The following is a 26,454-nucleotide window of genomic DNA, read 5'->3' as shown; positions in this document are numbered from 1 at the left end:
TATTGAAAGCTTTAGAGTCCCCATTGCCTAGGTACTTTGTATATCTAATGTTTTAAACGCGGGCACCGACCTCTGAAATATTTTTAGAGCTCAGGCACACTCCATACCTTCACTGTAACCATCATAATTCTTAGAACACTGATGTTCAGTATGTCCTTCAGTGTTACCATGGCAGGAGTGGCAGTACTCAGATGAGCACTCAGTGTCAACAACTTTTCCATTCTCTAGAGAAGTAGCACTTACAACACCACGATGTCCTCGGCGTTGCCGTGTCCCATCAAGTGCGACAGCAATGTCCCTAGTTTCTTCTACTGCACGTTTTGTAGATGCAACCGTCAAGGCACCCAAAAGTATTTTTATGTACTTGCTGAACTTACTGCGAGTAGGAGGAAGGTCCATCAAACCACAAAACGTTTGAGCAGACTTTTTTCTTTCTCCTATTGCACACATTGCATACACTAACTTCAAAATTCACATCATATGAATTGTGCACAACGTTCAAAGTCATTTTTGAGGTAGATTTATTGCAGGATCTACACAGAACAACTAATTTTGACACTAAACCCTTCCTGCTACTTTGTTGTTTAGTTATTTCCAGACAGCCTACACCATCACATTGTTTACATTTCACCACTTACTTTATCAAAGAAGGTAAGATGCCCACATCAACAACAAAAAATCCACTGCAAACAGCGACATTGTTAACACAAAAATTTGAATCACCAGGAGGCATGCCTTGTGGGAGTTTCTTCCCTGAAGAACTGATACATAGGTTACTTTCAACAATGTGGCTTGCTTTGCTTGTGGACTGGTTACCATGGAATTCCCTTTTATTGAATTTCTTGATGCATGGCATAATTCGTATTTATTGCACACTAAAGGATATGTACTTCCACAAATACAGGATGTTACAAAAAGGTACGGCCATAACTTTCAGGAAACATTCCTCACACACAAATAAAGAAAAGATGTTATGTGGATATGTGTCTGGAAACGCTTTATTTCCATGTTAGAGCTCATTTTAGTTTCCTCAGTATGTACTGTACTTCCTCGATTCACCGCCAGTTGGCCCAATTGATGGAAAATGCGCACGCAATTGTGCAATCACGTCATCAACACAGATTTTCTGTGAACGTTTGGGCAGGCATTGTTCGTGATGTCTTGATTGGGCCCCATGTTCTTCCACCTACGCTCAATGGAGCACATTATCATGATTTCATACGGGATACTCTACCTGTGCTGCTAGAACATGTGCCTTTACAAATACGACACAACATGTGGTTAATGCACGATGGAGCTCCTGCACATTTCAGTCGAAGTGTTTGTACGCTTCTCTACAACAGATTCGGTGACCGACGGATTGGTAGAGGCGGATCAATTCCGTGGCCTCCACGCTCTCCTGACCTCAGCCCTCTTGACTTTCATTTATGGGGGCATTTGAAAGCTCTCGTCTACGCAACCCCGGTACCAAATGTAGAGACTCTTCGTGCTCGTGCTGTGGACCGCTGTGATACAATACGCCATTCTCCAGGGCTGCATCAGCGCATCAGGGTTTCCTTGCGACGGAGGGTGGATGGATGTATCCTTGCTAACATTTTGAACATTTCCTGTATCGAAGTGTTTGAAGTCACACTGGTACGTTCTGTTGCTGTGGTTTCCATTCCATGATTAATGTGATTTGAAGAGAAGTAATAAAATGAGCTCTAACATGGAAAGTAAGGGTTTCCGGGCATATGTCCACATAACATATTTTCTTTCTTTGTGTGTGAGGAATGTTTCCTGAAAGTTTGGCCGTACCTTTTTGTAACACCCTGTATATGTAGCACTTGGGCATCAAACATTCAGTAACGAGTGAACAAAAGTAAATACTAGCAAAGATAATCATTTACAGACACTAGAAACCTGCACTGTTATCAACATATACAATGTATCAAACATATAATCGCTGGAAACAGAAAACTCAGTTATTTTCGAAATAATACTGGTTTCTGTAACAGAAATAAAGGTGGCGTGGCAGCATACATGACCATAACTTTAAAATTTAGTATATAGAGGTCATTTTTCATTTGAGACCCTATAATGTATATATCAATGTAATTAGGAAAGACTATAGAATTTGATAAAGCCACACAAAAAATTCGATTTTTCCCTCATTTATAAGTACCCTGTATCCTTAAGACATGATGGCCACTATTACTATTAACATGCTCAGTATTCCACATGGCCTTCACTTTAGTTGTTGAGCCACTTATGTAATCATCGTTGTTCATTCCTTCAGCAAGTGTAATTTATTTATTTAGAACCTACATTAATGTGTGATTCAGAGTAAGCATTTAGCAAAGCCTTTGTGCTATTTACATGTTTTGTGGAAAACTCTTATTGTGCTTGAGGTTCTTATCCCTGCTTTTATCTATGTATAATTGCTAGCTTTGCGTTTCCTTTTTACAGTTTTCAAAGGTGATGTGAGAGTGTTTCTATGAAAAAATAAATTTTTTCTTGTTAACCTGTTTTATTGTTCTCTACCATGTGATCTGTTAGGAGTTAATATTTTCTTTATTGAGAAATCAGTCTCAGAGATGTTGCAGCAAGCCAAGCTTCAACATTTTATTTAAGTATAGTGAATGAAAAGTCACTGCGTCATGATATTTTATAATATTTCAGTGCTGATATTAATTAAATTGAAACCTTTCTGTGGAGATACTCCTCCATGGAGTAAAAGAAGTGGCCAAACAAAACTTCTTTAATTTATGAATGCACTTAGAGACAATAAGAGCACATCTGCGATAGGTGGGGTGGAGTTAGTGTGGCTGCTTTGCATGTCTGCTAAACCAGTATACACCTCTACTGTGCGGCAGTTACCTCCCCCAGTCCATAAGAGAGAAATGATCTTCACAAAGGGAAGTCACATTCTGCCCCAACACATACACACAGATTAGAATCAGTTTTACACACAATGATTAGATCTGAATTTTCAAAACTATTTTGCTATTCACCAAAGAATTGATCAGTTGCTATCCTTCCTCCTTTGCAGCCCAGAGCCTAGACATACTCTAGATTTAATTTACTCATTAATTCCACTGCATTACTGTTCAGAAATTTTTGTGCTAGCATTGTACTCGTGCTTAGTGTTATTTTTAAGAACAGAGTAATACTGGTGACAAAAGGTTAGTCTTTTAGTGCTAACACCCCCCACCCCACCCCACCCCATTTCCACAGTTACTTGGTTGTGTTGGCATAGTGATGTGTAGCATAGCCTGAGGTCTGGGTTGGATTGTGTGGTGACAATTTCATTGCACATTAATGGAGCTGACATTTGAGAATGCAAAGCGATTAGTTTCCTGTAGCCCAATGCCTAATTCACTACACATGACTTTCTTTTTAATGTGTAACATGTTAAAGTAATACCAGGACCATAACCAACAAGTAAAAAGACTTGAGGGCCCAAACATTACCATTAAAAAGAGTCATAAATGGATCAATATGTATTCTGTGAACCTGCACAGTGTTAAATATTTTGGGTAGTGTGGTGAGGTTAAAGTGAATAAAAACAAGTTGTATAATGGTGTCTTCTGGGATAGTATCTACACAACATGCCCTGTGATTTCTTCCAGCAACTCGGCAGTTTTCTGCTGGGTTGGTGGCGATGGGAGGAGAGTGTTCTGGAGTGTTATGGTTAAATAGTGTGTGTGTGGGGGGGGGGGGGGAGGGGGGGGGGTCTCTCAGCTGCAAAGTCCACTTAGAATCCGACAGGGAATCCACAGGGTCTTCTGAATTGTTAGCAGTTTTAGATGACTGAATGCCACCAACATCAATGTCAGTATCACTTGGCTTTGCAGTGGTGTGGAAATCAAAAATGTGGAAGTACTCTTGGATCTTCTTCTTTGGAAGGAAGGTACTTAATACCATATACTGGTTGGTTCTGAGATGTTACACTCATTCAGGGATGATGAAGAAGGGTAAATCACATAGTGCTTAGAGCCAAAAAGGGTAAATGTATCCATGATGAAGAAGGGTAAATCACATAGTGCTTAGAGCCAAGAAGGGTAAATGTATCCATTTGTAGTAACTGACTATATTCCAGAAATGATAGCCAAAAGTTATGAGTGGAAATCACTCTGATGCCATCAACAGTGGCGCTCTTGTACTGCAAGATCTTTGCTTACCATATTTTGGGAGGAGATAGAATGGATCGAAACAAGAAAAAAAATTTCTGGTAAACATGGGTTCTAAAATGCACACCATAAGAGCTATGATCACTTTTCAGTAGAAGAGATGTTTCACAGTAGCAAATATGAACAAGTATTCATGGCTCTTAAGGTGTGCGCTTTCAAGCCCATGTTGACTGGACCTCCCCCACTCCTTGATTTGGTCCATCTACCGCCTCCCAAAATACGGAAAGCAAAGAGATTGCAATGGAAGAGAGATACTGTCAGAGGTATGAAGACGATTTTCGCTTATAACTTTCAGCTCTGCTGTTGCTGGACCAGGGTCTCTTACCTAGAATTGATACATTTACCTTCCTCCACCATCTGTGAAAGTTGGTAAAATCATCACAGACTCTCCCTGTACTTCCTATTTTCATTGTTTGAGTAGACTGTACAGATTGAGGTGCAGTGTATGTTATGTACCAAGTCCTGCCAAAATTATGAGTGCTCTCTCTGTGCTAGATGAAAATAATTAAAAAAGTATGCAATTGTATATACCTTTTCTGCTGCCTGGAAATATTAACACACACTGGTGGTCAGTGGTATTCAGTTTTTGTTGAGGTTCTTTTACTGGATATGCAGTTTGACACATCACTGGCCAGTTACATATTAGTTAGCCATTTAATTGGCCTCCATTGTAAATGAAATGTACTTCAATATAATTAGACAATTAGTTTTGTTACTTCTGGGGTGTATTTAACACATTACTTACTTTTCAAAAAAAATTGCTTCAGTTATAGTAATTATACCCCTACAATTACTGGTTACTTACCATTGAACACTAAACATTGATGTTCATTCCACTTTTCATTGTACTGAAATAACTTTATATATCAGTCTTAGCTGTAAATGGCATAGAGAAAGCTCACAGTTTGATGAATTGGGCAGTACATCATGTATGTTGCCTGCTTACAAAAACATCTTATTCTTAATGAGTTTTGCGTAGTGACACACCTCCATTAAGGTGTAACTAGACCAGATAGCAGCTTAATACCACTCATTGTGGGCCATAGAAAACTAGTGCAGAACTTTGTTGAATAATTGTTTGTGGCATGAAAAACTGATTTCAATAAATTTTTGGGTAACATTTGTGATAAAAGTGGTTGTTGAGATGGATAATGAAATAAAATATTGTCAGTACATAGTTAGTGACCAAATGTGTTACCAATAAAGCTCATCAATTTGGAAATTCTCTTTTGAATTACGCGACCTTGTGATTAATTTAATATAGAAATTATTTCCAGTTGCTGTAAGTAAATGTTTTAATTAAACATTGCAGAAAAACTCTTCAGAATTTATGCAGCAAGTTCAGGTTATTAGCATCCTAGTAAGTCATCAGTCATGTATAATTGATTGTCGGATTATTAGATATCCATGGAACAATTTCAGTTATATGTTGATAAAATATTATGTACAACACAGTGTCATACAGTTACTGGTTTGTCCTCTCTGCAGCTGTGCTCACAGCAACTTGATGTGTAATGTGAGGGAATTTATCAGGTACCTCACAATTCTGGTACAGGAATCCACAGGACTGAAAAGGTAGCTGACAGCTGAGTACCAGAAATCAACAGGACTGATGTCATAAACTTTTATGATGAGAATAGTAATGTAAGCCAGTCCATGACATTTATACTTATTATTGTCTAGTAAGTAGTAATTGATCTACTAAACACCCCCCCCCCCCCCTCTTAGATGGATAGTTTGCCATGTACATCATCAAATGTTGAAGGCCCAGATATCACGATTGATGTAAGTAAAAGGCTCACTTAAGGGTAATGTTCATAACCCTCTACACAAATAACTTTATTCCACCTTGCAAATACAGAGATTAAATCTTAATTTCCCTGCATTGTCTTTATCAATTACATTAGCCATTAATGAAATTAAACTGTAATTCACAGTGCTCTTGGAAACTAATACCATTTTTCATTACAGAGTATGGATGTGGTAATAATAAATGACAGCCCCTAGTATTCCAGTGGCTTCTAGTGCCTATTCCGCTTCACCTAAAAATGTGAAGAAGGTGAAGAGTGACAGTGATCCATTACTAAATACAGTATTGGAGAACTTAAATTCAAAATTAACAGAAAAGGCATCAGACTGATCACCATGTGTTTCTTTGGGGCAGTTCATTGTGCAAGAATTGAGCTAGCTAAGAAATCCTACAATTGTAAGGGGTACAAAACATAAAATACTGAAAATTATAATGGAGGCACAAGTAATGGATGATAATTACTGAATTGTATAAATTTTGTATTTATTAATTTGAAAATACATTGACATTCAAAAATTGAAGTTCTTAATTGACTCCCATTTCCAAGGGACAAAACTACTCGTATTAAAATATTCACAGTATCTGTCCCGGACTTCCTTTGCATCCCTCGGAGTTCTGTTTCCCTTCTGTTGGTGTATACTACTCCACAGAGCACCAGCACACGATGACGCTTTCTCTATCGTGCAGGACTCCATATTTTTGATGTCCCCAGTTGACATATATGTGCTGTCTGCTTCGTCTGTCGAAAAATTATGTAAAATGCAAGGTGTTTTTGTAATTCCATTTTGCCTATAGCAAGTTAAATATTTGTAAAATTTGGAAATGGTTGCACAGAATATCAAAGGCATTGTCAACAACTCTCCTTGCCCTTGATAATCTGTTATTGAATACCTTTTTCCGAGTTTCATTTTTACAGTCTTTGTATGGCTTCATAACATAACTGGAGTCTGAAAGCGTAATCTGCCACAACAGCATATGGAACAGATGTGTTGCTGTTTTTAGCACCTTTTCTTGTGGAACTTGCAACCAGTTTTCCCAAAGGGCAGAAATTATTTTATTTTGTTGAAAGACTCCTCCATCATTTACTCACCCATTGCACTCATGTCAATCAGAGAAAACCGATATTTAGCACCAACGACTGCTAATAATAAAATGCTATTAAATTTCTTGTAACTAATAAAATGAGCCATCTGTTCTTGGTGCAGCAAATGCAACTTGTTTCCCATCCATTGCACCTGTAAATAAAACATATATCTTAGCAACATAGATGATTTGTCAATTTCATTTAACTAGACCTCCTTTGGAGTCAGTTATAATAAACTAATTCCTTGATTAAGTAAGATACCTAAGCAATTTAGGAACTGCCAAAGTTTGTCAAACATGTTGGCAATCACTTGCCATTCTCTTTCTGTTGTTGGAGCCTATGGAACAACAGCAGTAGTGAGACATTTTACATTGTTTTCACAATAATGATTGAGGATAATGGTTTTGCTGGGATGATACTTCAACTACAGCTTTAAAGAACACACTTACCTTCAAATATTTATCCTTCAGTACATTCCGAATTGCTGTGCGTACTTGAATGATGAATGATAATGTGTGAAATACTCGTCACAGACTGGTAGTCAAATGACAAAAATTTTGATCATAGACATGAAGTAAAAGAAATTTATTACAGATATTCTGTGTGAGAATTCCACACCCCTGCAACTTTCCCCCATTGCCAAGCACCTGAGAGTAACAGCTAGGCCATATATATGTATTTTATTCAGTCACACATGTTCTGTACATCCCATCCTGAAGGAGCCAACATATAGATGACAAGCAGAAACAATATGTGCTGGCTGCTTCTATAAACTATACTGCCAACAAAATTATGACTCGCAGTAATCTATTCAGTTATGGTAGTTACTTCTAGATTACATATGTATGCTACAATAAAACACCTACTTTGAAAAAGTCAACTACTTCACCACTCAGCTGCTGTTATCTAATACGTCAAACAAACCAGTATAAGTTGCCTATGTACAGGCAAAATCAGGTTGCACCTAATACAAACATTATAGTCATGCACAATTTTTCATTCCTGAGTCCCAGTATTGAAGTATCTTAGAGTGGATAATCAAACATTCATTTACTTTGTATTTAAATATGTGGAATATTCAATTTTTTGCTGGATGTCCACTTGTAACTTGTTATATTCTACTAGATCAGAACGTTAAATTCCATTCTGAACACTAGAGAGGTGTACAGTTTATATGGAAATTGTTACTTTTAGTATTGTGGTTGTGAATTACTGAGTTCAAATTAAATACTATTAGGGACTGTGTGTATTGGCATATAAGAATCTGTCGGTCCTTGAAGCTTCAGCAAGATGTTCTGTTATCACTTTTATAATATACTGTTACTGCACACTTCTGTAAAATGGTTAATGTATCTACCATGCTGGTACCACCTCAGTTAATTACCCCTCTGGGTGCTAAGGAACATAACACTTGGAGTCTCATCCGTTGAATGCCATATTAATCACTACTTCTGATATCCGTTAAGTCATTTTCATATGTTTGTATCTGCATATTAAGATTTAGGGTGCTGGCTGTGAACCAGCTGTAGGCCTTTTTCAGTATTCTGCTGCCTGTCTCCAGTATGGATTTCTTTGGACATTTTATCGGTACAGCAATGCCGTCAGTAAGCATTACATTTTTTGAGGAATCCTCATGTTCCTCGTAAATCATTTATGTATACCAAGAACAGGTGTCAGCCAAGCACTAAACGTAGCAGCACTGCATATTAATATTCTCCCACTGTGAATTTATTCTTATTCCCATTTTTTACTAAAGCGAGCCTCCATTTTCTGTTGTTACGAAAGTCAGCCAGTACTTGGGGGAGACCACTAATACCGTACCATTTTACTTTTCGTAGCAGAACTTTATCATCCACACAATCAAAGGCCTTTGCAAGATCATAAAAAATGTCAGTTTGATATTTATCATTCAGTTTTACAATAATTTAGTTTTTGAGATCATATAGTGCATTCTCGGTAGACCTGACAACTTATTTACATAAATGGTTGCAGAGTGAATAGTGTTAGATATCCAAATAATGTAACAGTACTACAATTAGGAGTACTTGGACATTAAAAGCAGAAATGTAACCTAAATTACCACTCAAAAGCCCACTCTATACATCAGTGTGCAAAGTTGCCCGAATGGGGTGATACCTGGAATACATAACTGCTGTAGTACATGCAGGATGTAATGCATTTGAATTTCAAACAAGTGGGCTCAAATACAAATACTAACGGTGCTAAATTACCATAATTTTTCTACATAAACAATAAATAGTTTAACATAAAAGCACTCTTCAACAGCTTAATCATGTATTAGGATGGGAACACAAAGGTTCTGTTTGGTCTTCATAAATGTTCTACAAAAGTTAATGGGGATATATATATATATATATATATATATATATAATTTAAAAAATAGAGGGAAACATTCCACGTGGGAAAAATATATCTAAAAACAAAGATGTGACTTACCAAACGAAAGCGCTGGCAGGTTGATAGAAACACAAACATACACACAAAATTCAAGCTTTCGCAACCAGTGGTTGCCTCATCAGGAAAGAGGGAAGGAGAGGGAGAGACGAAAGGATGTGGGTTTTAAGGGAGAGGGTAAGGAGTCATTCCAATCCCGGGAGCGGAAAGACTTACCTTAGGGGGAAAAAAGGACAGGTATACACTCTAGCTCGCGCGCGCCCACACACACACACACACACACACACACACACACACACACACAAACACAATCCATCTGCACATACACAGTCACAAGCAGACATCTGTGCCCAAACTCTTTGCGTTTACAAATGTCTGCTTGTGACTGTATGTGCGGATGGATATATATATATGTGTGTGTGTGTGTGTGTGTGTGTGTGTGTGTGTGTGTGTGTGTGTGTGCGTGTGTGTGTGCGCGCGAGTGTATAACTGTCCTTTTTTCCCCCTAAGGTAAGTTTTTCCGCTCGCGGGATTGGAATGACTCCTTACCCTCTTCCTTAAAACCCACATCCTTTCGTCTTTCCCTCTGCTTCCCCCTTTCCTGATTAAGCAACCTTGGGTTGCGAAAGCTTGAATTGTGTGTGTGTGTGTGTGTCTATCAACATGCCAATGCTTTTGTTTGGTAAGTTACATCATCTTTGTTTTTAGATATATTGCGCGCGCGCACACACACACACACACACACACACACACACACACACACACACAACCATTCGAAAAAATTGTATCGGAGTACTGCCAGGGATGCTGCAATAGACACGTGCCACAAATGTCGTTCTTGTAAAAGGGCATAAGACGTATGACACGGCTTGGTGCCATCACATTTGTCACCCTCCATGACCGGCTTTCGCAGCCTGCTTCAGATTTTTATCTGAGAGTTTTTATCCCACCTGCTGTTCCGGATTTGAGTTGGCGTTTCACTCAGCGTTGCATGTTATCATCTCATTTTCTGACAGATGCATTATGCGTCAGTGGGAGACTGAATGGTTGCCGGTGACATACAACAAACTGCGGTCGCTCAGATCGAACACAAAGGCTTGACGGACTTCGTGTCAGCCTCGCCGCTGGAAGGAGGTTTTGCTTACTGCACTGCGCATCGGGCATAGCCCTCTCACACACGGCTTCCTCCTCCGGCGGGAGGATCCTCTATTCTGTGAAGTTTGTGGCGTGCCACTTTCAGTTCAGCATATTGTGGCTACTTGTGTCCTCTGTACTGATATTAGAGCAGCCCTCGGTCTCACTGGTGATCTGCCCACCGTCCTTGCAGATACCAAAACCGGTGATGAAATTTTGTGAACAGTCAGGCCTCATCCCTAAACTGGTAAGGAAGGGTGGCAGAGTTTAATACGTTATAAACTGCTCCGCACGTGGGGACATCCTCTGTCCCCACCCACGAGTTTTGCATGTTGACTTTTCCTCAGGGTGCCAATGACCGTGATGGCGAGCGCCCCCTCAACTCAAATCGTCATTTCACTCAGCACTTCTCAGATTTTGGAGAACAGTGTCCCACAGGGTTCTATGTTATGTGTCACACTCTTCCTGGTAATCATCAATGGGCTTGCAGCTTCTGTTGGGCCTCTGGTTATCCCGACGTTGTATGTCGACGATTTTTGCATCTGGTGCCACACTCACTTGGTACAATCTGCTTAGCGCCAGCTCCCAGGTGTCATCTGACCGTCTGACAGGCCTCCCTGGCTTCCAGTTTTCTCCCTCCAAAATGTGGGTTATGCATTTGTGTCAACCCACAGTACACCCTGATCCAGACCTGTATTCAAGGCAACCAGCTCCTGGATGTTGCAGCATAGTCCCATTTTCTGGGCCTTAGTTTTGATAAAAAGCTGATGTGACTGCCCCTTAGGCCCCATATGAAGACTACATGCATGAGGAAGATAAAAATGTCTCCGCCTCCTGGCCCACACATCTTGGGGTGCAGACTGTGCTACTTTTCTCCATCTTTACACGGGGTGTATACTGTCCGGGAAAAATTGGGAATTTTTTCATGTGGGGGGAAAACAGGGAGAAACCCAGGAATTTTTCGGAATCCCAGGAATTTTTCATTGTTTTAGCTTTCAGTTAAATTTTTGTAATTTTGACTGGTAAGAATTGATTCTATAGCAAAGAATGTTACTGTGCCCTGGTACTGGAGAATGATACTGCAGCAGTAAAATATAAACGAGAGAGAAAAAAAAATAAAACTTTAGTGGCAATGGAAATGTGCCATTTACACCAATAAAACACCGTGCACGCACAAGCAGTCTGTAAACTGCACAAATATGTCAATGGCCTTGGGGCGAATACTATGCAATATTTCGTAACAATAAACTGCTTTCTATGAGTGTGACGTCACAACTGTTTACGTTAGGTTCATTTGACCAATTGCCAGTGGGCTGGTGTGCATGCGCAGTCAGCTCGCGCATGAGCAGTACCTTCTCCCGCTTCCCGCTACTTGAAGTGTGGCTGTTAACTGTATCGGCAGTAGCAGCCAGATGCCAATGAGAAATTTTCTTATGTGCCCTAGCTGCCAGATTCGCGCATGCACAGAGTTGAAACTTCCTGGCAGATTAAAACTGTGTGCCTGACCGAGACTCGAACTCGGGACCTTTGCCTTTCGTGGGCAAGTGCTCTACCAACTGAGCTACCCAAGCACAACTCGTGCCCCTTTCTCACAGTTTGGAAGGTAGGAGACGAGGTACTGGCAGAAGTAAAGCTGTGAGGACAGGGCGTGAGTTGTGCTTGGGTAGCTCAGTTGGTAGAGCACTTGCCCGCGAAAGACAAAGGTCCTGAATTCGAGTCTCGGTCCGGCACACAGTTTTAATCTGCTATGAAGTTTCATATCAGCGTGAAAATCTCATTATACACAGAATTGCCTGAGTTGTAGTGGGGAGGGGGTTAGTCTCCATGCGACCCATGTTTGCGTTATATGATTTCGCTGTTTCCTCTTAGTTTACAGCTCCCACACCAAATGAAAAGAAAATGGATTTCTGTGGCCGGAAGCTATCAAGTGAATTAAAATACATTCACTTAATTAAGGAGGACAAAATGTATTATTAGTTCCAGTTTTCTGATTTCATTTCCAAGCTAATAATCAAGCATTAATTGCCTTGCAGAGCAATGAAGCTATTTTTGTCAGTTTGCTAAAAGAATTTGGCTTTATTAATCTTTCAACTGAGGCAATCAATTTATTTGAAACGAAGTGTTTCATTCCACAGTATTGGCTAGTTGCAACTGTTTGCTGAATTTCAAGTCCACGTTTTCATCTTTTGCCATTATGCCATAATTATGAACCAAATATGAGAGAGTACAGTACTGGTACTCCAAGAAAATTAACCCACACTGGAAAGCTTAATATCAGAGGGGGCTTACTTCATTGTGAATGTAGAAAAAAACCAATGTGCACTTAAAGCCGACTTACGCATTTTAGTATGGTTTACGAAATTCCGATGCTCTTGGAGTATCCTCTGATGTCCTGTTTCTTTTGTGGCATAACGTAAGCTCCCTTAGTGCTTTATACATATGAACCTACAGACTTCCTACACCACTGTAGCTGCGCAAGTGCAATAATGCTTGTTTTCTGGCACTCTCTGGCAACTGCTAAATTGAACCTATTACTAACAGTCTCGGGACAGTATTGCGAACTGTGGTTCGAAAAGTGTTACTTTCAAGTAAATTTCTTTTTACACAAGATGAATTATGTTAACGTGTGAGAAAGTGGGATAAATTTCTACAATCACAGAGCCTTTAAAACTGAATACTTTGAGGACCAGCCACTTATGAGAATTTTGAGCCAGGAAGACCAGACATTTATGGCATCATTTTAAATTTACTGGCACATTTGTGTGATGTATCTTAAAGATGTATATATTTGCGTATATCACACACAAAAATTCCATATTACACGTGGAAGCTTAGCTTCTCTTGTAGCTTATTAATCTTAGATACCAATATTATGTATGAAAGCTTAGCTTTCCTTGTAACTATACCTTGTGCATTAATGTAAACCATTAACTTTTCCTCTTTGTGTGTTCGCACTACGTAACAGTAATCTTGCTATTGGCTGACTATAACACATGTCCTATGCACTGAATATCTGCTGTCATCGGCTGGTGCAATCACGTGGCATGAGATACGACTGGCTTACAAAAGGACATCGCAATCTAGAGTTCAACACTCCAGAAACTAACGTCCTGTGTTTGGTGCAATTCAAATTTATACTTTGTAATAAGAAATTTTTTTTTTTTCCTGGCAAGTTCTACGCTAGTGTATGAAACGTTAGCTACTCAAAGAATTGATAAGTTTTACAGTTCCAAGGGGAAAATCTACGGAAAACCTACTGTCACATAGCACGGAAAAGGTGTATTTTTTAAACGGGATATCAGGTAAAAACCTGGTAATTTTTTCCGTGTATACACTCTGTTACTGTTCTCTCATCTTGTCCAGACGATTATGGTAGTCAGGTTTATGGCTCAGCAGCTCCTTCCACTCTGAAAATACTTCATCCTGTTCGCCATTGTGGGGTGCATCTGGCTATTGATGCCTTTTGCACTAGTTCCATTGACAGTCTCCTCGCAGAAGCGGGCATTGCACCGAGTGGAACCACTTACTGTATGTCAATAGTATATATATGGTAAGGTGGTTGTCAATATGTATGTTGGAATAGGACTAATCGTGTTTACTCTAGAACAGTAAGCTGCTGTAATGCGTTGCTTGACTTAGGGTTGAAATATCTGAATTTTCTTAAGGCCTATGTCACATGCTTCTTTTGCAAAGCGAGCCAGTTTCAGCCTCTGGTCGTCTTCAGATGTTGGGAGAGCTGCAAAAAGCATCGCAGCCATTGATAGTAGAGACAGTGAAATCGACAATGTCGAATAAATATTGCCAGCGTGTGACACTGGGGTTTCGCTCTTCAGCACAGTACACATTGACAGCTCCAGCTATTGAGCTTTTTTACATAATGGCTCGTGTAACACCTGCAAATAAATATTCAACAAACTGAAAATAATGCCGCCATATAAACATGAACACAAACATTTTGTCTAACTCTCACAAGAGAGATGGACAGGAAATTGTGGTGAGGTATAGTCTGTCTGTGAACTGAAAAGTGAGCAGCAGCAGCAAGTTGGGGGAGGGATGGCTGGTGTTACAATTTGTGGAAGAACCCTAACGCTTCTGTACTTTATCATTAAGAATCAATTTCCTTCTAACATTGTAGAACAGTGTGCAGAGATTTACATAGTTTCTGTCCATATCTGTTATTTGTATTAATACTGTTAGTAATTGATATCGGTATTCCGTGTAGAGTCAGTCGCACTTTGTGCAACATAAACATCCTGGGCATGTGTGCCCACTGTGTCAACAGTGATTTGTGAGATGATCGCATCGTCATCATTGACTCGCAAGTCGCCGAAGTGGCGTCAACTAAAAAAAGGACTTGCAATACGGCGGCCGAACTTCCCCACATGGAGCCTCGCGGCCAACAATGCCACACAATCATTTCGTTTCATTTTTGTGAGATGAGCTGCGGAAGTGTCAATATAACACCCTGTAGTTGCTTTTTGTGATGTAGTATGGTGGAGAGAATGGGAAATTGCATGCTCGCTCTTAAATTTTTAGACCTATAAATGAGGGAAGTGCACGACCACAATCTGGCTACCTACCTTCTCTCACACTACCTTCCGAGCCTATCACCCCACCAGAACACAGTTGACCCCCTAATACAGCTCTGCTACTCTTACATGTGGTACAAACATGTAAAATTTGTTCTTAAACCACATTATTTAACAATATACATTAATTTTATGCCATTAAAATACTATTTTTAATAATTTGTGGTACTTTCAGCCCCTGGAATGTGGAAACCATTAATTCAAGACAAAAAATGATTAGTACCCTCCTTGTAAGAAATTTAACCCATTAGTGCTGGAATTAAGTTTTTCATGACTTTTTTTTAAAAAAAATTGAGTTATGTGTGTAAAAGGCATAAATTACATAACAGAGTTGTTTTGACGAAAGTCATTACCAGCATTAGCGAGATATTTGATGTTAACTTATGGCAACGCTAGGTGCTTTCACTACCTAAATTTATATGGATTACAACTTCAACTAAAATAAGTAGGTTGTTGAAATTTCTTATTACATATACAAGTTTTGTGCAAATTTATTATTAAGTCTTCATCATACAATTGATACTTTATAACACAATACAATTAATAATCAAAAATCAAACCTTGAACTCAGCATTATTTTTACGTGAAATGGGATAAAACAGTCAATACACAATCCCACATTACACTTTGAACACATTGTTCTCACAATAGATTTACAGTCCTTCTGTGCACACCTTTTCTTCTTCTTTCCTTCTGTGTACTGAACGAGGTGGTCAGTCTTATCAAACCTAATTGAATCCGATATGCGGCTGTCGGAACATGCCGTTGATGCAGATGGTCTCCTGGCTTCTTTTGGTAAAGCTTGGTGTCCTTGCAAGTACACTGTTGCTACTTCTCTCTTGAAATCAAGCTGAGATACAGATGGCTCTGGTATATTTGGACGTTGTGTAGCTGTTTCAGGTACAATTGGATCTTGTTCAGTATGCATTGATGGTGCCGGCGGATTACAGTGCTCGTAATCGACACCAATCCTTTCGTTATTTGGCATCCTTATTTCAGCATTAGCTCATAGTTGGCGAGAGGACAGGTTGTCTAATAATCTGTAAAAATAAGAAATGAAATAGCAAATCGTAATAAAGTCGGCATCAGTATACAAACAATTACAAACCAAAGATAGGCATACTTACCCGCCAACATGTTCATTTCCCAAATCTTCATCTGTGTCTACATTCGGATATGGTGGGGCTCAATAAACACATCACCTTCAATATCATCATTATAAAGAATCTCCAGCACCTCAGCAAGTGAGAAACCTCTTCTAAAACAAAAAAAGAGAAAATTTGTCCTTTTACTGAGTAAAAGCGCCTAGCGTTGCCATATGGCAACTCCGACGTTCAAATGGCCTAAATGAACGGAATTTATTTCACAGCAAGCAGTAGCCTCCAAAGAATATATGTTTGAGTATTTAAAGCACAACCATACTAAAAAACCAAATTATATATCATAAGTTATTGTGTAAACATACTTACTCGAACTTACACTCCATTTTTCTTCGTCATTCAGCAAACGACTCCCAACACTGCTTACACCGCAGAATTTAAATGTATTGTTAAAACTGTTGCATTGTAGTGATCTTTACAGTCTTGCGGAATGGAATCCAGTGCTGTCAACACTCGCTTCTTTGGTGTCGTGGAATCAACGATTTTAAGAAAGTGTTACAAACGTTGCCATATGGCAACACACGATGCTAATGGGTTAATGTAGGTTAATTTTTTACCAGGGAATATTTTCGATGGATGCTGCATAGTTCAAGACATTCGAGAAAAACCCAGAAAAGTGACCTTTACAGGTGTCCCCACCCCCACGCTCACACCCCATCCCTGTCTGTATTTGTAGTATGTTGTTCATGATATACATCCTAACACTGTTCAAAAATTTGTCATTTAGCAAATTTTTTCCCTCATTTGCCTTCGTTGACTGGACTATTTAACACACAGTGTTTATGATCGTATTAGCCCTACAGTGTTGCAACATTTCAATACTGAATTTTCCACGTACTTATTGCCTCTTTTTAGAAACTATCATTGAGTCAGCGTATCAAAAAGAACTTTGCAGGCATCAATTAAATCATTTTTTCAAAGTAAAGTTGCAAATCTGGTATCAGGCTGATTGTCAGTTTAGAAGATAGGTACAAGTGTGTTAACATTTCTTCATTTCCAACTCCATCTGTGAAAAATTGAATTTCTCTGTTTGCTGTTTGAAGTAATTAATGTGATGCTAAACTGTCTTAAATATTAAAAAATATAGGGGTAAGTATGGTGAGAAAGAAAGCATCTGAAGTGAACTGTTGCATAACGTGCAGTTTATACTGCTATATACTCACAGATATTACGAAGAATTTGCAAAGCACTTGATGTCGACATAAAGTGTCTCAATTTTTCCACTACAATGCTTACATTTCCATTCCTTTGTATTCGAATTTTCAGTAGATGCAACTCGTGTTCAGAATCTAAATGTTTAAATAGTTTGCTGGTATTTTGGGATACTGATCTGAATAAACATCTTGTTGACAATTAGTCTGTCAGCTTCTGTCTCGGGTTCTTCTATCGATGTTTGTGCTTGAACAGAACTGAACACCACTCAGAAAAAAGTATTAACTACATCCCTGTCGGCAACAACTGGATCGTGTTGTTCCAGGTGTGTGGCCCGAGAGACATTACAAGCCTGAGCTAAAGACAAAAGCCATAGCTCTCAGGGCAGGCACCGTAATGGCTGTACTTGAGCCAAAGTGATTAGTGTGCCAGGAATGACGTATTATAAAGTAAGCATCAGTAGCACACAATACTGACTGAGAATAAAGAAAATACAAAATTGGTTCAAATGGCTCTGAGCACTATGGGACTTGACAGCTATGGTCATCAGTCCCCTAGAACTTACAACTACTTAAACCTAACTAACCTAAGGACATCACACAACACCCAGTCATCACGAGGCAGAGAAAATCCCTGACCCCGCCGGGAATCGAACCCGGACGTGGGAAGAAAATACAGTCCAGTAGCTTTTCTTGACTGCAAAAATGCATCTCGTAACAAAAGTAGTAGTGCTGGACAATGTGTAGTAAATCATAAATAAAATTAAAGAACAAAACACATTTATTGATAGAAAACAAGGCAGAAAATGGTATGGGATATGCACTAAAGATCAGAAATGAGCTCTATATACCTGCTTTAAACTCAACAGTTCCTATGACGTCATCTACAAATTAATCATCTTCGTACACTCTGAGCCTCAACTTGCGAGACTCCACTGCTGTCAATTTAACCGAAAACTCATCATTGAGTCTGTTGTAGGGTACAAGTGGATGATCAGCATAGAAAGGGGAGCAAATACACGAGTTTGCAAGTATAGTCGAGGACTCGGGGCATTGCCAAACACGTGCAACCAATGGGCGTGGTGATAATTATAAAACAGGCGTGGTGATAATTATAAAACAGTACAATGACTGATCAGTAGTGCTAACTACTCAGTCATTGTTCTGATTTGTATTTGTTGATGCTCATTGAATATTGACAGGGTGAGTCAAAAATGATTTTGCAACTCTGGAATGATATAGAAATTTATTGAGATAACTCACAGAATTTGTAGGTGTGCCATTTTTTAGCAAATGACCTCAAGTTTCACATACGTGTCAAATGTCGTTTTGGTTCAACGTGACACTGAAAAATGTGAAATGCATACAAAAAACACAAATTATAGCAGAGGTAAATGCCATATAGTTCAGTGACTTTCACAGACTACAAGACATAACGACAGTGTCTAGGTAAAAAGTCACTGGAATTGCCCGAGGATATAATTATATTTTTGATACTGCTTGCTAGACTCACCACTTTCCTTGCTTCTTTAATGACAATTCTCTGCCGCTACTTGTGCTGCTGCTGCTTTTGTTAACGGTTTTTGCATTTCTGTCACAGTGAAGTTTTTGTCATTTGTTGCCATGTAATGTTTGATCTGTGCAAAAATCGTTTCGATGATGTCGAAGTGGCAGTGGTATGGTGGAAGACTAAGAACCCTGTGTTCACATTGTTTAGCTGCTGTGTCAACAACGTACTGTTGAAACTGTGGATTCTCTTTTTTCACTGTGCCAATCGTTATTTGTCGGCTTGATAGGCGTCGGAGTACACATTGCTTTATCAAAAGTGATGTGGTACACAACAGTTGTAGCTGTCTCACAATGGCAAATTTTCCAAAATCCAATAAACTTCTTTTGAAAATAATGATTGTCCTGAAATTAATTTAAAAGCAACAAAAATATCAAGTGGTTATAATTAAAGTGCAGTGAAACTGGATAGATATGCTAATGTATTAATACAGAACTGATTTCCACTGGTGAGAAGTTAGTCCCAGTTGTGGTCACCAAGTGTAAATCTGGCACTGGACACTGTTTGTATGACGGTATGACTTTCACGCTGTTGTTTGACAAGCCATAACGTGAGAGAACAGTACGACTATGAAGAAGAGAGGCCGTATGCTGTTAGTGAAACTGTTTTATGTGAACGGCAGTAATTACAAAGCTGCATTGAGAGACTGAGATGTCCGATGTGAGGCCCAACGTCGCTAGATTATTTAAAGGTGACGTTGACAAAATTTGAAAACAAGGTTGAGCTCGGCATGTGATCTGAAAGAGGAAGATGCTCTATCCTGGTGGAAGTTATTGATGAGATTGCTGTAGCTGTTATTGATCATGCAGCTAATGCTTGTGCAGTGTCGCAAGAATTGCCCACCCTATAGTAAGCAGCACAGAAACTTTTTCTGTCTGTTTTGCACTGGTACTAGTACAAGACCCAGATGGTGTATCAGCTGAAATCACATCTTCCACAGCAGCACAGAATTTGCTTTTCCGTTTCTGGCACGGATTGCAGTTGATGACGTGGCCGGGCAATATTCTCTGGGGAGATGAGGCACAGTTAAAGTTAGAGGGTGCAGTGAATGCACAGAATTGCCAAATTTCGGATACTGTTAAACTGTGTGATATACATGAAGAGCAGTTGTAGTCACTTTATGTGACTGTGTGGTGTGAATTCTGTAAGACATGTCATATCTACATCTACATGATTACTCTGCAATTCACATTTAAGTGTTTGGCAGAGGGTTCATCGAGCCACAATCATACTATCTCTCTACCATTCCACTCCCGAACAGCGCGCGGGAAAAACGAACACCTAAACCTTTCTGTTCGAGCTCTTATTTTATTTTGATGATCATTCCTACCTATGTAGGTTGGGCTCAACAAAATATTTTCGCATTCGGAAGAGAAAGTTGGTGACTGAAATTTCGTAAATAGATCTCGCCGCGACGAAAAACGTCTTTGCTTTAATGACTTCCATTCCAACTTGCGTATCATATCTGCCACACTCTGTCCCCTATTACGTCATACAAAACGAGCTGCCCTTTTTTGCACCCTTTCGATGTCCTCCGTCAATCCCAGCTGGTAAGGATCCCACACCGCGCAGCAATATTCTAACAGAGGACGAACGAGTGTAGTGCAAGCTGTCTATTTAGTGGACTTGTTGCATCTTCTAAGTGTCCTGCCAATGAAACGCAACCTTTGGCTCGCTTACCCCACAATATTATCTATGTGGTCTTTCCAACCGAAGTTGTTCGTAATTTTAACACCCAGATACTTAGTTGAATTGACAGCCTTGAGAATTTTACTATTTATCGAGTAATCGAATTCCAACGGATTTCTTTTGGAACTCATGTGGATCACCTCACACTTTTCGTTATTTAGCATCAACTGCCACACCATACAGCAATCTTTTCTGAATGGCTTTGCAACTGATACTGGTCTTCGGATGACCTTACTAGACGGTAAATTACAGCATCATCTGCGATCAACCTAAGAGAACTGCTCAGATTGTCACCCAGGCCATTTATATAGATCAGGAACAGCAGAGGTCCCAGGACGCTTCCCTGGGGAACACCTGATATCACTTCAGTTTTACTCAATGATTTGCCGTCTACTACTACGAATTGCGACCTTCCTGACAGGAAATCACGAATCCAGTCACACAACTGAGACGATACCCCATAGGCCCGCATATGATTAGAAGTCGCAGTGTCTGAGTTGTGTTGGTCAAGCACCACACTTGAGTCACGCGTGCAGCTAGCACTCGACAGCTTTGTGCCTCTCGTGTGTAAGCTGTGGTTTGAGGACCAGTGTCTCCTACTGCTCAATGTGTCACTTCTGCGGAGCAGAACATCAGCCACGTGTCAATTTGTCACGAGCCTGTGACATCAGTGGCTGTTGGAAAGCCGCAGTTGCTTTGTAATCCCCTGCGCATGTGCAGTGCATACCGTACCGTGTACAGAAACTTAATGAGGTGTCGCATGCGAGAGGGTTTAATTATACCTCTAATGAGACAAAGATATCATCAGAGTGTTTTATATTTCATTATAGTTACACAAATAAAGAACAATTTTTATCTGTGTTTGTTATTTGTCATTTTTCCCATCACTTATGAGCAGTCTGATATAACTGTGTAATATGTGGATTTCAGGTGCTGTTCAAATCGGCCGCACTCAGCCACGTGTCTGCTGAGGCAGATGTAGAGACAGTGGATGATAACCACCAACATAGAAGGCAGTTGGATGATCCCAGATCCGCCACTGCCGGCATACCGAGAACCCCTATTTTGGTGAGGAAATTGGAAATTGAACACTAATAATCCAGCTGTTACTTGATATGTACTCAAACTGACATAATGTAAATGGTAAGATTTTTTGTGTGTAGAAGCAAAAACCGTACTGATAAACAAGTTGTCGCAATTCCCTTCCTTATAAAAGCTTACGATGACACACTGTGTTGATCTTCTTACTGACTCCACATCTCTGGAGTAGTGTCAGCCACATTGTTTCATATTTTTGATACAGACAGAATCATCTGCATTTTCGCTAAAAATAGTATCTTACAGCTCACATATAAGGGATTGTTTCGTGTCATTTTTTTCTGAGAAAAACTGCACAATAACCCTGGGTTTGGTGTGGGGCGGTGGTGGGGTGAGTGGACTGCTGTAGCCTGTTGTGGGGTTGTGTACAACTGCGGGCTTCGGCGGGGACGAAGCCTCGCCGTCGTTTCTAGGTCCCCAGTTCCATACAATAAAATGCACTGGATAGTACTCAGAAGAACAGTCCATAATGGAAGGGACCCTCCATAGTATACACTCGCCATAAAAAAAGAAATTCTGACGAATCAGAGATTACTGCATAATACGTGTAAAACAAAGTGTAGGGCAATAGACAGACAGATACTGAATGAAATACATTTGGTTGTCAAGAGAGCAACATGTGGTGTGTTCAAGGACTACCGTAGCAGAATATTGTCAAGTGATCCTTCACAGAAACCAGAAAAATTCTGGTTGTACAAACAAGCTGTTAGTGCCACCGAAGTTAATGTTGAGTCCCTAGTGAATGAGACTGGAATTGAAACTGAGGGTAGCAGAAGCTGAAATTCTTCAATCCAATTTCAAATGTTCCTTTACAAAGGAAAACGTAGGACAATAGCCCCAATTTAATCGTTATACCAATGAAAAGATGAATGGAGTAAGTATTAGTGTCAGTGGTGTTGGGGAAACAGCTGAAATTGTTAAAATTGAATGTAGCTCCAAGGCCCAACAGTATCCCTGTCAGATTCTATCCTTAATTTGCAGCTGAGTTAGTCCCTTGTCTAACTATGATCTATCATAGATCCCTTGAACAAAAAAACAATTTGTGGAAAGGTCACACCTGTGTACTAGAAGGGTAGTAGAAGTGATCCACAAAACTACCGTCCAGTGTACCTGACATCGTTTTGTTGTAGAATCTTAGAACATATTCTGAGCCCAAACATAATGAGGTATCTTGAACAGAATGACCTTTTCAATAGCAACCAACACGGATTTCAAAAACATCTATCATGTTAAACCCAACTTGCACTTTCTCACATGACATACTGAAAGCTTTGGATGAGGCAACCATATAAATGCCTTGTTTCTCGATTTCCAAAAATCAGTTTTCTCAATACCACACCCATGCTTATTGTCAAAAGTACTATCATATGGGGTCTCGTGTGAAATTTGTGACTGGATTGAGCACTTTTTGATAGGGTGGATGTAGCATGTTATCTTGCATGGAGAGTCATAGTCAGATGTAGAAGTAACGTTGGGTATGCCCCAGGGAAGTGTGTTGGTATCCTTGATGTTAATGTTGTAAATTAATGATCTTGCAGACATTATTAATAAAATCAGGTATTTTGCAATTGATGCAGTTATCTTTAATGAAGTACTATCTGAAAGAAGCTGCATAAATATTCTGTCAGATCTTAATAAGACGTGCAAGTGGTACAGAGATTGGAAACCTGCTTTAAATGTTCAGAAATGTAAAATTGTGCACTTCACAAAAACGAGCAGCATAGTATCCCGTGACTGTAATGTTAGTGAGTCACATTTAGAATCGACCAACTCAAATGCATGGATGGAACACTTTGTAGGGATATGAAATGGAATGATAACAAAAGGTTCACTTCGGTAGACTTCGGTTTATTGGCAGAGTACTGCGTAAGTGCATTAGTCTACAAAGGAAATTGCTTACAAATCACTCGAGCGACTGGTTCTAGAATATTGCACAAGTGTGTAGGACTCGTACCAGATAGGACTAACAAGGGATGTTGAACATATACAGAGAAGGGCAGCACGAATGGTCGCGGATTTGTTTCATCCATGGGAGAGTGTCACAGAGATATTGAAGGAACTGAGCTGGAAGACTCTTGAAGGTAGATGTAAACTGTACTGAAAAAGTCTGTGAACAAAGTTTCAAGAACTGGCTTTTAATGATTACTCTAGGAATTTACTACAACCCCCTATGTATGGCTCACATAGAAATCATGAAGATAATATTAGAATAATTACTGCATGCACAGAGGCACTCTTGTCATTCTTCCTGTGCTCCATATGTGAATGGAACAGAAAAAAACCCTAATAACCAGTACAATGGGACACACCCCCCGCCATGCACCTCATGGTGATTTGCAGAGTATAGATGTAAACGGAGATGTATATCCTTGTAAATGAACATTCGCACACGTCGGTCAACATTGGCCTCCCTCTTGGATTATTTTGTTATTTATTTCTTAATTTTTTTGAAAGTAATTTTCAGATTGGTAAATGTGGTCTTTAACCCTTTGTGACGGTGTGGTTTCATTTGATTTTGTGGCAAGAGCACAGTGGCTACATTCTTAACCACGCTTCTGGACGTAGATGGTGCTGCCATCTAGCGATGAAAATTTGAACTACGCCAATATTTCTCATGTGGCTGCAGTTAGCGATTCAAGTACAAGTGCCATTTTTGTTTGTGTTGTGCTGGTTCTCTTTTTCTTGATTGATGATTGAATTTGTCTTTGAAATGTAAGTTTCACACATGCAATAAATTCATAATACTTATATAAGTACATGCTATATGTATTGCAACAATAATGAAAATCATGTACTTTTTCCGTATTTACTCTGGTGGTTTCGTTTGAAATCACTGCGGCTGCAGGGGTAGTATTAGAAGCTTATTTTTATTATTATTATTATTATTATTAATTTTAGTTTCGCAAAATGTTTTCTCGCAAATTAAAGGATGAAGTAGTTCTGGCGTGTCTTTTAAAAGAAATTCCTTCGGATGTGGACTCTGAGATTGACAGTACCATTGATAATGAAAGTGATATTTTGGCTGAAGACAGTGATCTTGTTTCACTGGTGCCAAGACCAGTGATATCTAGTGTTGTTTCTGAAAGTGATAATAGTTCTGAAAATGACAGTGATCACAGTTTCAGTTCTGAAGATAACATGCCACTAATAAGGTCTGTGAATGGGCAAGGGATGACAGTACAATGCATTCTGTCGATTTTTTTAGGGGAAGTTGGTGTCAAAGGAAAACTGAAAACTGAAGGTGAAGGTATGCTGCCAGTTGATTTTTTTTTTTTTTTTATTTCTATTTGGGGACAATATGCTGGAATTCATAGTATTCCAGACTAATCTTTATGTGACTCAGAAAGGTAAGAATTACTGAGCTCTTGAAAAAGATGAACTCAAGGTGTTTGTGGCTATAAATATTCTAATGGGTATCAAACAACCTTGTGCATATCGTGATTGCTGGTCATCACACAACGAACTCAGAGATCTGTACATTTCTTCACTTATGTCATTGAAAAGATTCAGCTGCATTTTATCTCATATACATGTAAATGACAATGCCCTTATGCCACAAAAAGGGAATAAATGTTACGACAAATTGTATAAAATTCGACCACTAATAAAGCAATTACTGACAAGGTTCAAAGAATGTTATGCTCCAACTAAGGAGCAATCTGTTGAAAAATGCATGGTGAAATTCAAAGGGCGAATATCATTCAAACAGTATATGCCTCAAAAGCCCATCATGAGAGGGTACAAGATATGGGTCAGAGCTGACAAAATGGGATATAATTGCAATTTTGAGGTATATACTGGGAAAATGAGATGGTGCAGTTTAGAAATGTTTGGGAGAGAGGATTGTAAAAAATTTGTGTAAAGGTTTAGAAGGTAAAGGATATCACATATATTTTGACAATTTTTTCCTAGTGTTCCACTTTTGCAGACACTAAAACTTGATGGTTTCCTAGCCTGTGGTACCATTAGAGCCCACAGAAAACGACTTCCTCCTCTGTAACCGGACAAAGAGTTGCGAAGAGGAGAAAGTGACTGGTCAGTTCGTTCTGATGTGATTGCATTCATGAAATAGAAAGATAAACGTGTTGTCACGTTACTATCAACAATTGACTCACCTGTAACTTTGAAAGAAGTCGGTAAGAAAGAAAAGGATGGCACAATTACAAAAATACCTTGCCCACAGATAGTTAAATCTTATAATTCGAGCATGGGATGTGTGGATAAAGTGGACATAATGAATAGTTTCTATGCAATTAACAGAAAATCTAGATGCTGGTGGTTCAGACTATTTTTGTATACGATTGATATTTCTATTGGAAATGCATTTATATTATTTCGACTAACCAAGCAGAATGAAAAGAAAAAGCTAAAGGAATTTCGGCAGTGTGTTGTAGTTGGCCTTGTAGGATCCAGTGTTTTCAAAGACAGTCCTGGTCGCCCAAGCGCATCATCTGAACTATGTGCCAAAAAGTGTAAAACTGTTGTTCCAGTGGAAAAACACACAACAGAATCGAAACATCTGCCAGTACATGGCACATCGAGGCGATGTGTACGCTGCAGCACAAAAAGTAATCCACATAGAAAC

At 39.3% G+C, this 26,454-nt stretch overlaps 1 protein-coding gene across 1 annotated transcript in view; it reads left to right on the top strand.

Annotated features, from left to right (window-relative positions):
• Window positions 1–26,454, top strand: part of LOC126212663 (uncharacterized) — a 139,615-nt gene that overhangs the window by 63,237 nt on the left and 49,924 nt on the right. The window contains exon 3 of the mRNA XM_049940085.1: window positions 21,702–21,839. Within this exon, the coding sequence (XP_049796042.1) occupies window positions 21,702–21,839 (138 nt within the window). The remainder of the gene's footprint in view (window positions 1–21,701; window positions 21,840–26,454) is intronic.

The sequence above is a fragment of the Schistocerca nitens genome, chromosome 11 (genome assembly GCF_023898315.1).
Source record: "Schistocerca nitens isolate TAMUIC-IGC-003100 chromosome 11, iqSchNite1.1, whole genome shotgun sequence".
NCBI lineage: Eukaryota > Metazoa > Arthropoda > Insecta > Orthoptera > Acrididae > Schistocerca > Schistocerca nitens.
This window is presented reverse-complemented; position numbering and strand designations above follow the sequence as displayed.